Source organism: Rhinoraja longicauda, chromosome 5 (assembly GCF_053455715.1).
Source record: "Rhinoraja longicauda isolate Sanriku21f chromosome 5, sRhiLon1.1, whole genome shotgun sequence".
In the NCBI taxonomy this organism is placed as follows: Eukaryota; Metazoa; Chordata; class Chondrichthyes; order Rajiformes; family Arhynchobatidae; genus Rhinoraja; species Rhinoraja longicauda.
The window spans coordinates 60443268-60456810 of NC_135957.1; the positions used below are offsets into that span (position 1 = coordinate 60443268).

Consider the following 13543-nt stretch of genomic DNA (forward strand, 5'->3'; position numbering starts at 1 on the left):
TGTATTCAAGAGTTTAAGAAACTTGAGGGAAAAATTAGGCCCTTCCTGCCCAATTATGTTTAGATAATCACGTTAGGGAGACTCGTTTCAAGCATCTCTGATGTGGCGCATGAAACCTCTCCAAAAGCGCATTCATTTTGAGGGATTGCTTGAAACTGAGGTGAGAGGAATTTCTTCTTTCAGTACCTCATAAATCTTTGGGAATCCTGCTCAAGGGAGCAGTGAAGGCTGAGTCGCTGAACATACTCAAGGCGAAAATAGACAGATATTTGGACCATAACAGATTCAAAGGTTATAAAAATCAGTCAGGAAAGAAGAGTCGGGACCAATATATATGGGTCAGGCACGATCGTACTGGCTCGTGGAGCAAGTAGTCTGAATAAGGGTCTCAAACCCGAAACATCACCCATTCCTTCCAGAGATGCAGCATCAGAGATGATGCTGAGTTACTCCGTTTTGTGTCTATCTTTAGTTCTGAGTGTTCCTTAAATAGAATAAAGTGGACTACTAGTGCCACTATTTACATTACCCTAACCAGCAATATATTTTACTGAAAATGATACAAAGAGCTGGAATAAATCAGTGGGTCAGGCATCTTTGGAGAGATGGGTGACGTTTCGGGTCCGGACCCTTCTTCAGAAAACTTGTGAGGTAGGGGAGGGGGAGGGGAGGGGGGGCAGAAAGCTGACAGAGAGGAGGAGAAGAACAAAGTCTGGCAGGGTTTAGGTTAATACAGTTGATACAGGTGAGAGGGGTTGATAGGCAGACGTTTGGACAAAGGCCAGAGATGAAAAGACACAAGGTGTGTGAGAAAAGGATTGAAGAATTGCCAATTATGAAGCTAGGGGAAAAAATGTGAGTGGAGGGGGGGTGGGGGGGGAGAAATAGGTGCAAGCCCAGGTGTGGCACAGGGAAGGGGGCTCAAGATAAGAGGGGTGGCGTGGGGGAAGAAGAAAGAGTGGGAGGGTTTTGTAGTGACATAAAATTGGAGAATTCAATGTTCTTCAAAATTCAATGTACAGATATATTTTACTGTCTAACTTAATTTTATTTAAATTCAATAACATATGAAAACTGGTAATAAGTGAGAAAATCATTCTCTGTACTTCTCCTGCTTGCTTTACTTCATCCCCTCAATCTACAGCATCACCAGTCAGCTCCTCTGACAAAGATATTTATAAAGAAGGAATAAAGAGGAAAACAATGAGTTTGAAGAAAGGTCTCGAAATGAAATGTCACTCTTTCCATCTTTCTGGAGATGATGCCTGACCTGCTGAGTTACTCCAGCATTTTGTGTCTATCTTCAGTGTAAACCAGCATTTGCAGTTCCTTCCTGGCTTTTGAACACCTGGCTTTTAAACTCTCTGGTCACACACAGTTAGTCATGGCAGTTGTCTACCGCCCTCCCAAACCACACCCATCATTCCTTTCTGACTTCTCTGACTTTCTGACCCAGTTCTGTTCTCTCTCCCCCTCAATTCTCCTCCTCGGTGATTTCAACATCCATATGGACTCCACTGACTCCACAATAACCGCTGACTTCACTGAAATACTCAACTGCTTTAACCTCACTCAACACGTCAATTTTCCCACCCATAACCGTGGGCACATTCTGGACCTTGTCTGCTTCACTGGACTAAATCTACATCACCTCTCTGGCTCCGACCCCACCCTCTCTGATCACTTAGCCATCACCATGTCCGTCAACATTCCCACCCCAGCTCCAAGGCAAAAACGCAAAATCACCTCCCGTCTGGACTACTGCAACAGCCTCCTCTATGGCTCACCCTCAAAAATCATCAGTAAACTTCAATACATTCAAAACTCCGCTGCCCGTCTACTCACCCACTCCCCGATCCGTGACCAAATCACCCCCGTCCTTTACAAACTCCACTGGCTCCCCATCCCCCAGAGAATCCAGTACAAAATCCTCCTCATGACCTACAAAGCCCTCCATAACCTGGCCCCATCCTACCTGACTGACCTCTTCCACAGGCACACTCCCACCTGCACCCTCCGCTCTGCTGCTGCCAATCTCCTGCCCCCCCCATCCGGACCAAACTCAGATCCTGGGGGGACAGGGCTTTCTCCATCGCTGCTCCCACCCTATGGAACTCACTACCCCAAACCGTCAGAGACTCCTCCTCACTCACCACATTCAAAACATCACTGAAGTCTCACCTGTTCAGCACTGCCTTCAACCACTGAAGGTCACCTCACCTTCTGTCTCCTTTTTCTGCTCGTTTACTTATTTATCTATTTATTCACTTCTCTATGTTCTAGAAATCCCTGTAAAGTGTCTTCGAGTGTTTGAAAAGCGCTATATAAATGTAATGCATTATTATTATTATTATTACTCAGACAGAAAGAGGAGGAGTTGCCTGAGCAGATATTGTAGCAGTCAAATATGAGAATTCTTTACCCCTATTACTCCAGTTGCTGATTTGAACAACTTCATACATCTTCCATATCGAGATATTTCCATTTAAGTAAAATACATCATACTCAAATGTTGATTGAAATGCAAAGCAGATTAGATATGCTTAGAAAATTTCAGAATCTCAACTCAAAATTGAAACAGTTGCGACTACAATGCCTGAATACCAAAGCTTGATCATTGAAAGGCAGAGCGATGTGTCTGACATCAACATTTTTGTTGAAGCTGCAACTCATTCAATTCAGGGGAAAAAAACCATGATATTGAAAAAAACGCAAAGCTCCTGAAATTAACAGAACTGCAGCCAATAAAAAAAGCACACTTAATTAAAACAACGTTCCAATTTCCATCGCAAGCAATCAACCATCAGAATCTATTGATGATGAATTTAAAAGGAATCCCGGAATGGAAAAGCAATTGTTCCTAATCTGCAAAACAAAAATATAATAAAAGCATTAAAATAAATCAGAAACCTATCCATCCAACCACATTCAGAATTAAAGGACGTTCTTTTAGGAAGGAGATGAGGAGAAATGTCTATAGTCAGAGTGTGGTGAATCTGTGGAATGCATTGCCACAGAAGGCTGTGGAGGCCAAGTCAGTGGATATTTTTAAGGCAGAGATAGAAAGATTCTTGATTAGTACAGGTGTCAGAGGTTATGGGGAGGAGGCAGGAGAATGGGATTAGGAGGGAGAGATAGATCAGCCATGATTGAATGGTGGAGTAGACTTGACGGGCTGAATGGCCTAATTCTACTCCTATCCTTTATGACCTTATGACCTCATGTGCTGAACACACATTCAACTTATTTTAAGAGTTAAAATAATTAGTTTATTTTTCTCCTTGGTGACTCTGAAGCAAATTAAGTATTTTGAATATAGGCAACATTGAGCTGTTGAGTGTTGACTGACAACCATCAGCTCCAAAGGGAATTGCCAGCTGTCAGACACTCACCTCAAGAGGCCTGAGAGAATGCAAAAAGTTCAAGCCAGACCCCCATAGGGTAAGACCCCATAGGGAAGTAGAAGGGCAAGGAAATTTTGGATGTTAGTTTAGTTTAGAGATCCAGCACGGAAACAAGCCCTTCGGCCCACTGAGTCCGTGCTGACCAACGATCCCCCTACACTAACGCTATCCTACACACGTTAGGGCTAATTTACAATGATTCCAAGTCAATTAACTTACGTCTTTGGAGTGTGGGAGGAAACCAGAGATCCCGGAGGAAACCCTCGCAGGTCATGGGGAGAACATACAAACTCCAGACAGGCAAGCACCCCTAGTCAGGATCAGACCCAGGTCTCTGGCGCTGTAAGGCAGCGACTCTACCACTACATCACCATGCCATCCTTTAATCATAATCATGAATGAAAATCATCAGAACCTAGTGCAAAGGTAGAAATAACCAGGAAGTATGATACACACGCTAATTTTCACGAGCAGCCAAAGATAGGAAACCATAATGGACTACTGGCTTTATCTCAAAGGACATTGAGGACAAGGGACAGGGAACTGATGAAGGAAATTGTTGTATAGATAGATACTGTTAGATAGAGCTCTTAAGGATAGCGGTATGGGGAGAAGGCAGGAACGGGGTACTGATTGAGAATGATCAGCCATGATTACATTGAATGGGCCGAATGGTCTACTCCTGCACCTATTGTCTATTGTCTATTGTATTTTTAAAAAAAAGGTCAACTGCAGCTGGATTGAACACTGTGCATTGGAAAAGATTTATTAACACTGGTGAGGTCCAAAATTACCACGGTGTGGTAGGGGTTAGGTAATGAGGAATAAATAATGGTATGAAGTCCATCAGTGCAGTAAGATGGAAAGACGTAATGCCTTACCATTACCAGATTCTGTCATGATCACAATTCTTCTGTTAAATAGTGGATGGTAGTTACTGAGATCAATGTTGCGAAATACATCTGTAATTGTATTCAACATGTGCTTATCTAATGTTCTACTTATTGTCCTGGGGACTCATCAATTAAAGCTGTAATTTTGTAACTATGATACTAAATATTATATGATAATAAATATGATTCTATAGCTATAGCACACTCGTGAAGTTTAGCATTGACTGTTCATTGTGCCAAAGCAGTCTACATTCCAATAAATCTTTCCACAAAACATTTTATTATTCAGCTCTGCAGCTTATCTTGAGAATGTGGTTTCTTTGTTTTGGCTGCTCATGAAAATTAGAGTGTAATTACATGTTCACTCAGTTTACTAGATTTTATAGCTGTAACCGTTCACCCCGTCACCCTGCCCTAATCCTCATAAATCTGTGCTGCATCTAAACTTGAGATACCATGTCCCTCTTAATAAGAGCAATCTAAAACGGTACATATTGGGATAATGTAATGAATCATGCTCCCAGGAATGTATATTGGGAATTTAGACTCACACTAGTTTGTAAAATTATACCTTGTATTCCAGATGTGGCCCAACTACAGCTCTGAACAGAATCAATTTCAGTTTATTTTATATTCAAACATTCCTAACATGCGACAAAAATGAATCCTGCCTTTACAATGATTTTTTTTTCTCTGAGAGGCGCAGGATTTGGATACATTTTCTCTTCTTCCACATTGAGAAAAGGATTGTTTCAATTGTTCACTTATTTTCTCAAAGGGCGACTTTGAGAAACCTACTTTGGGCTCCAGACCTGCTCACTCCTCTTACAATTTTCCTTCTGCTTCTTGACAATTTGTTCCATCTACCATTTTGAAATCTTCCACACACTTCATGGCCTAGCATACCGCCAGTGATGAGCCGCCCACAATGGCAGCTGGATGGTGCAATAAGCACATCCTTACCTTTTGCAGGTTCACCAGAGTCAATCTAATAGGAAGAGCCCTGCAGATCCTAAATGGTGAAGCCTTCTATAGAGTTGGACTTGCAAATGTAATGTCATCACATCGCAACCAAACCACAAAACACCTTAACAAACTTTGGCAGCCCTGTCCTCAGCTCATCTAGCTGTCAATGCTTTTAAAGACTAATGATGCTTCTGAATGTGCATATTCATTAATTAATTAAAAAATATATCTAAGAGTCAATTAAAAAGTTATTAAAAATTAATAAAATTAGTTCAGTTAAAGCATCTAAAACCTACTTTAACCAATTGAGATTATTTGGTTAATATTTAATTTGAAAAAATCTAACTTCATTAATATTTATCACTGTCTCTCACTGCATGGCACAAATTCAGTGGGCAACTTTCACAGTATTAGTTCTGGGGAATTGCACAAATTTGTGCCATGTGAAATAATGAGAAAGTCCAAAAATTAGGGGCACCTAAATAAAGAAATGCTGGCAGTTTCTGCATAATATCACTTTATATGGAAGAGGTGGCCCATTATATAAATGGAAAACAAAGTGATACATATGCCCTAGCCTCCCAACTGTGCTTGCTGTTATTGTTCAAAAAAATATACCTGGTTCCACAAAGTGTCTGAATACAGTTTACAGCATTTGCAATCAATGTACATTTTTGGCCAGCAGCGCAAAATGGACTTGCAAAAAGTGGAAAATAAATAGTGGATTTATTGTAGATGACAAAGATGGTTATCGCAGCAGGATCTTGATCAGTTGGGCAAGTGGGAATGGTTAATGGAGTTTAATGCAGATAAATGCAAGGTGTTGCATTTTGGGAAATCTAACCAGGGCTGGGCCTTCACAGTAAATGGCAGAGCTCTGGGGAGTGTTATACAGCAGAGGGATCTAGGAGTGCAGGTACATATTTCCTTGAAAGTGGCATTACAGGTAGTTAGGGTGGTCAAGAAGGTTTTAGGCCATATTGACCTTCATCAGTTAGGGTATTGCGTATAGATGTTGAGAGGTTATGTTGCAGCTTTACAAGGCACTGGTGAGAGCACAGTTTGAATATTGTGTTCAGTTTTAGTCACCCTGCTACAGGAGGATTTTGTTAAGCAAGGATGTTGAAGGCTTGAGCTATAGGGAGAGGTTGGGCAGGCTAGGACTGTATGCCTTGGAATGTAGCAGGATAAGAGGTGATGTTACAGAGGTGTGTAAGATCATGAGGGGAATAGATATTGTAGATGCACAGAGTCTTTTACCCAGAGTAGGGGAATCAAGAACCAGAGGACATAGATTTAAGGTGGAAGGGGAAAGATTTCATAGGAATCTCTGAGGGGCAACTTTTTCACACAGAGGGTGGTGGGTGTATGGAATGTTGCTGGAGGAGGTAATTGAGGTAAAAATTATAACAACATTTAAAAGACATTTAGACAGGTACATGGATAGGAAATGTTTAGAGGGAAATGGGCCAAATGCAGGCAGGTGGGACTGTGTAGATGGGACCTTGGTAGATATAAGCAAACTGGGCCCAAGGCCCTGCTTCCATGCTGTATGTCTCATTGACTCTATAAAGCAATCTATGGAATTGTTATTAGTCCATTTCACAATATTGGTAAATACTAATGTTCTCCAATGTCTGCACCTGAACACCTGAAATTGGCGCTGTGTTCATTGACTAGAATGGATCTGCTTTCAAATACTTTGGAACTCATGGCTCTTAATGCCTGTGAATATATGGACACATTCAAATATTATTAGCTCATTCATTCTGTCACTGCTGACATGTTTTCACATTTCTATGTGACGTGCTATCCCTTGAAGAAGACTTTCAGAGGCTTCTATCATCAATATCTCTGCATAAGGAGAAAAGCCATGAAACTGCTAGAACATTGATTCATATAACATGGAAATTAGCTCTTTGACCCACCAAGTCTCTGACAACCATCATTTACACTAATCCTACATTAACCCCATTTTAATTCCCCCCACAATGTCATCAACTCCCCATAGATTCTACCTTTCATGTACACACTAAGGACAACAATGGTGGCTGATTAACCTACTCCCTCACACGTCTTTGGTTTGTGGGGGGAATACCAGAAGGCCTGTGGAAAACCCACATGGCTATGAAGAGAACATGCAAATTCCACACAGACAGCACTGGAGGTCAGGATCGAACCCAGGTTTTATTGGAGCTGTGAAACAACGGCTCCACACACTGCGCCACTGTGCCATCCATGTTTTTTAAATGAAACGGTTAAAAGATAACTACTGCAATTGAATAGGTCACCTCGAGTAGGCAGTGCATTTTCAGAAATCTGTGACCACTTGTTTCAAGATAAAGTCACAACATTTATTTGAAAAAATACTCGTATTTGATTCAGATATGTTTGCCAACTAATGTACCAAATTGCCTGTTAAATTCCTCATCCAAACGTAAAAGGCGCAATGTTTAGTACGTTTTGCAGTTGGAATTTTAACATGTGACATCCAATGTACAAATCCTCGGACTGAATTGTTGAATGAATGTTTAGGAGAGCTGGTAAACAAGGGTTTGCAAATTGCTCACTTTAAATGGAGTCAAACATAACCTTGTTCAAAAGAGATTAGATCTAAAGAGTGCAAGATGTTTGCCTGCAATTTTTATATTTATATTTTTTTCAGTTCCCAGACATCAACGCTCACCTGTTGATTGGAAAATATTGACAGACAACATTACAACCTTAGGTGAAGGCTTCAAAGACATGCGTCAAACAATGGAGCTTAAGGCATCCAAGGAAGACGTCATGGATAATATTTTGAAACTACATGAACTTTTCCGGAATCGTTCAGTCCTATGGTTTCAACTGAGCGAGTCTGTTCAGAGACTGGAAAACAAGCTGCAGAGCTTTGAGGCACGCATGGATGACATTAATGCATCTGTGAATGATTTAGAAGATGGTTTACAGCAGTTTAGCTTATCAAACCGACAAGAAATATATAATTTGTCTCTAGGTTTAAGTAATGCACAGGATACACTCCAAAAGCAACAGGCAAACGTAAAACAGTTAACGTCAAATGCAGGAAATCTGAGTAGGCAGGTAAAGGAGGTGCGTTGGGCACTTACCACAGTCAACAGCACATTCACGGAGGATATCAGCAAGCAACACACGAGACTTCAGCTATTTCAAATACGTTTGGCAAATGTGTCAGAAGATGCGAAGATTTTGAAGGTTGTTCAGCAAAACACTGAGAAGCAACTGAAACAGGAGGTAGCCATGCTCAACAATGTCACAGAGGAGCTGAGGCTGAAGGACTGGGAGCATTCACTTACATTGAAAAACCTGACTTTAGTGCAAGGTAATTTTGATCTCTTATCCCTTTTGATCTTATCCTTAAAGAATGCTTGTAATGGAGGTTTGGATACAGTAAGTGATAATCAAATTATCTAAAAAAAATCTTAAAATTACTGTAACTATTGTATTCTCTGAATCATTTAGATTAATGTTGTTTTCTCTTCATTTATCTTGCATTATGAGTATATCTTTTTACATTGTCAGAATGTCATTGCCCCGATAACACCTGTTAAGAAGCCTTTTATTGATATATAACCACAGGTATTGCTGCTCCCAGTCAGGTCAAATACAGGAGGGCAACCTGTATGATTTAACCATACTAAATATTGTTCTAGAAATTTTTATTATACCAACAGGATAACACAAGCTTGGCATCAGAAAAGGTAGGTTTAAGTCACACCCAATGAGTCCCGTAATTTGTAAACAAATGCAGCTCATAGGGCAGCACAGTTGGACAGAGGTAGAGTTGCTGCTTTACAGCTTCAGAGACTTGGTTCGGTCCTGACCCCGGGTTCTGTCTGTACAGTCTGTACTCTCCCTGTGACTGTGTGGGTTTTGTCCAGGTGCTTCGGTTTCCACCCACACTTCAATGACGTACAGGTATGTAGGTTAATTGGCTTTGGTAAAATTGTAAATTGTCCCTAGTGTGTAGCATAGTGCTAGTGTACAGGGTGATTGCTAGTTGGCACAGACTCGATGGGCTGAAGGGCCTGTTTCTTCACTTAATGCCCAAAGTCTAAAGTGTAACCTAGTGCACTGATGGATTCTGTGCTGTTCGGTCACCAGTCTTGGGCTCTAGGTAGTTTCTAACAAAGGGGGGTGATGTTTGGGAGCCAAAGGACCAGTGATCAGAATGTCAGAGGAGGCAATCCAGAGAAGGAAAGTATTTGTGAGTGGGAATCTAATGGAAGAAATGATTTCAATGAGAATTGTAGGGGTGTAAAAGGCAGGTTGAGCTCCTTTTTAATCACTTTGGTTTTGTATAATATTCCTATTACATGTTTCAGTTAATTTAGTTTAGTTTAGTTATGTTTAGAGATACAGCATAGAAACAGGCCCTTCGACCCACAAAGTCCATGCCGACCAGCGATCCCCGCACACTAACACTACCCTACACACACTAGGCACAATTTTACATTTATACCAAAGCCAATTAGGCTACAAACCTGCACGTCTTTGGAATGTGGGAGGAAACCGGAGCTTCCCAGAGAAAACCCACATAGGTCACGGGAAGAACGTACAAATGCCGTACAGACAGCACTCCTATTCAGAATTGGGTCTCTGGTGCTGTAAGGCAGTAACTCTACCTCTTCGCAATGGTGCCACCTGAGTTCTTAATTTGTGAATTAAAATGATCATTTTAACGTTTTAAGGTTATTTGCTTCAATATTTGCAATGATTCTCTGAAACATTTGAAACTTCTCATAGATTGGAGAGTGAGCAACGCTGTGGACAAGGTTTTGTAGCTGGACCGGATTATCCCTTCATATTTGGATCATGTGTACAGGCGGCCCCCATGTTAAGTGGGAGGAGGAGGGAGTGTTGTGTTCGTTTAAAACTGTCCACATTGCAATTTCCAATAATGCATTGGTGCGTCCCCTGTACATGCATCAGGAAATGCGCATTGAAAACAAAATAGTGTTTAGATATATTTTTTCACATAAGTTCCACGAGAGCGAATTATATTCTCCATTCTGAATTTTTGGATCATGATTAATAAATTGTGTAAGGGGGAATTTCCATTATATGAATGGCTGCAACACAAGTAACATGGGTATCTAACTATAGGTAGCATTTGTGGGCAGCAGGCTTTTGCCAGCAAGATCCGGTCCAAAGCTGCTGCTGAATATCAGATTGCTTTTATTACAAAAGCAAGCGGCCTTGTAGTGGTGATAGTTTCCTTAAATATTCAATATATCAAGGACATTGACCTTTCAGCAGAACTGATGCGTAACCTGCTGAATATCTCAAGTGTCTTCTATTTCAATTATTTTATCTGGTTATCTTAACCGTTTTTAATTACATTTCCTCTTGCGTCTTGCTGAGCACTCAGAGAGGAAAGTGGACAGGTATCCTGTCCTTGACTTGCTTCAATGCCACGTTAAAGTCAACTGTCAGTAGAGATGAATAATCCATTTGTAAAGTGTAAATTGAAAGCAACAGACTTAATACATCCAACTACATTGCAATGTTGAAGTATAGTATTAAAGAAACTTGAGAACAGGATTGATATTGCACTTCAATCACCAAGGTTTAAAGTTTAAGGTGTGTGTGGGGGAGGGGGGGGGGGCGGGGGGGATTTAATAGGAACCCAAGGGATAATGTTGTTACACAAAGGGTGGTGGGTGTATGGAACAAGCTGCCGGAGAAGATAATTGAGGCAGGTACTATTGCAAGAGTGTGGGCAAGTTGGGCTGAAGGGCCTGTTTCCACTCTATGACGATGAGCAATGCTAATTTCAGAAGCAGACTGCAACCACTACTATAAAGCACAAGTGGCAGCCCATCGAGACTGCACCAACTATCAAGCACCCATTAACATTCCCCATACTCTTAACCCATTTTATTTTTGGTACATTCTGATCAGCTGGGCTCTCAGATTCGCCCACTCACCTTTACTCCAAGGGCAATTTAGAGTAGCTATTTAACTTAGCACTTTGCATATCTTTGGGATGTGGAGGAAACCAGAGTTCTTGGAGAAAACCCACATGGTCACAGGCAGAAAGTGGAAACTACATTGATAGCACTGGAGGCTTGGATTGAATCCAGGTTGGTGAAGCTGTGAGGCAGCAGCTCTATAGTTGTGCATTAGTCAAGAGTGTTTAATTGTCACACGTACTGAAACGGAACAATGGAATTCTTACTCGCAGCAGCACAACAGGTTTGAAAATACAGTACTCAATAGAAAACACAATAAACAAACTAAAAAAGGTTCAATAAATAAAAAACAATATAGTGCAAAACAAATAAAAGCCCGAAATCACTAATGCAACCAAGATAGTTTGTAATTTGAAGTTCAATGGGAGTTTGTAGTAATCAATAGCCTGATTGTATTGGGGAAAACCTGTTCTTGAACTTAGATGTCATGGTTTTCAGACTCCTATTCCTTCTTCCCGATGGCAGGAGTAGAATGAGAGCGTGGCCAGGTGTTGTGGGTCCTTGATGAAGCTACACTTTAAGGAAATGCCTCCCATAGCTTCAATGGTGGAGAGATCAGTATCTGTGATGGGGGCCAGTGTTCACCACTTTTTGTAATCTCCTTCATTCTTGGGCATTTGAGTTACCAAATCAGGTCACAATGCAACCAGTCAATATGCTCTCCACTGTACACCTGCAGAGGTTCCAGAGAGTATTCATTGACATACTAAATCTTCTCAATCTTCTAAGGAAGTAGAGGCGTTGATGGGTTCTGGGTTCTGGTTGATTACTGCGCAAACATCTCATAAGTGGTTATCTCGCGCAGGTCGGAGTGAGCAGAGCAGTGATTAAATTTTGAAGTGAGCCTTTTTGACCAAGTTGAGGAGATCTAGTTGCTCAATCCCCTTTTTAAATGACTGAACTTCGGGTTTTCTTTATGATGGGCTTTCTTTATGATTGCATCAATGTGCTGGCTCCAAGACAGATCTTCAGAGATATGCACACCCAGGAACTTAAGTTGTTGACTTTCTCCACCAACAACGCTTCGACGGATATTTGGTCTTTCTCTTCTAAAGTCAACAAACAGCTCTTTAGTTCTGTGAGTGCAAGGCTGTTGTTCTGGCACCATTCAATCAGATGATCAATCTCCCTCCTATACTCTGACTCATTATTACCCATAATTTATCCAAGAATGGTGGCGCCGTCAGCGAATTTAAAGATAGAGTTGGAACTGTGTCCAGCTACAGGATCATGGATTAGAGTGAGTAGAGCAGGAGACTGAGCACAGAGTCTTGAGGCGCCCCTGTGCTGATGTTTCTCGAGGAGGTAGTGTCTTGTCGATTCATACCGAATGTGTTCTGTTGATGATGAGGCTGAGGATTCAGTTGCAAAGGGATGTGCAGAGAGAACCAGTTCCCTAAACTTGGTAACAAGTTTGGATGTTGGTGTTGAACGCCAAGCAATAGTCGACGAACAACAGCTTGACATATATGTTTTTATTCTCCAACTAGTCTAGTGCCAATGGACTACCTGCAAGATCGTATCTCCCTGCAAGATCGTATCTCCCATTGACCAGTGCTTTCTTTATAGACAAAACGGCGCTGCTACACACATTAATAAACATATGGGTCACGTGGCCAGGAATTAAATAAAGACGTTTATCTTTTTGGAAGTGCTGTTACGCCATATCGGCATGTACCATCACAAACAAAGCACAACTCTGACACTGCTGCCCCAAGGTGATTGAACATGACCTGTTTCTTTAAAAGGCAACAAAAATAATCTTGATTTGTGGATTCTTGCTCATATACAATATTTCTTAATCTCTATCTTAACCAAAACATACTGGTTCTACATTTAAATGTTAGCTGATTGTTGACTTCAGGAGGGGAAAGCTGAAGGGCCATGCACGTGCGTGCACAGGATGGCAGTGGAAGGATTCCACAAGTTCCTGGGCGTGCACATCTCTGATGATCTGTCTGAGGCCTAATACATTGATTTAAGCTCACACAACACCGCTACTTTCCCAGAAGTTCGAGTATATTTGGCAGGTCTATCAATGAGGAGCATACTGACTGGGTGAATCACGGGCCTGGTTTGTAAACTCAATCGCTCATGAGTGAAGGAGGCTGCAGAAAGTGGTGAATGTTGCCCGGTCTGTTACAGGTACTGATGTCTCCACTCTACAGGAATGTCTCATGATCTACAGGAAAGGCTACCTCAAGAAGGCAGCGGATATCATCAAAGATGATAGGCAACACATTTGACTTAACTGGCCCTGTACTCGCTGGAGTTTAGAAGGATTGGG

At 41.4% G+C, this 13543-nt stretch overlaps 1 protein-coding gene across 2 annotated transcripts in view; it reads left to right on the forward strand.

The window, feature by feature from the left end:
• scara5 (scavenger receptor class A, member 5 (putative)) overlaps window positions 1-13543 on the forward strand; it is a 74457-nt gene that overhangs the window by 20496 nt on the left and 40418 nt on the right. For both annotated transcript variants that reach the window (XM_078399638.1, XM_078399639.1), the window contains exon 4: window positions 7929-8603. In XM_078399638.1, coding sequence (XP_078255764.1) covers window positions 7929-8603 — 675 coding nt within the window. The remainder of the gene's footprint in view (window positions 1-7928; window positions 8604-13543) is intronic.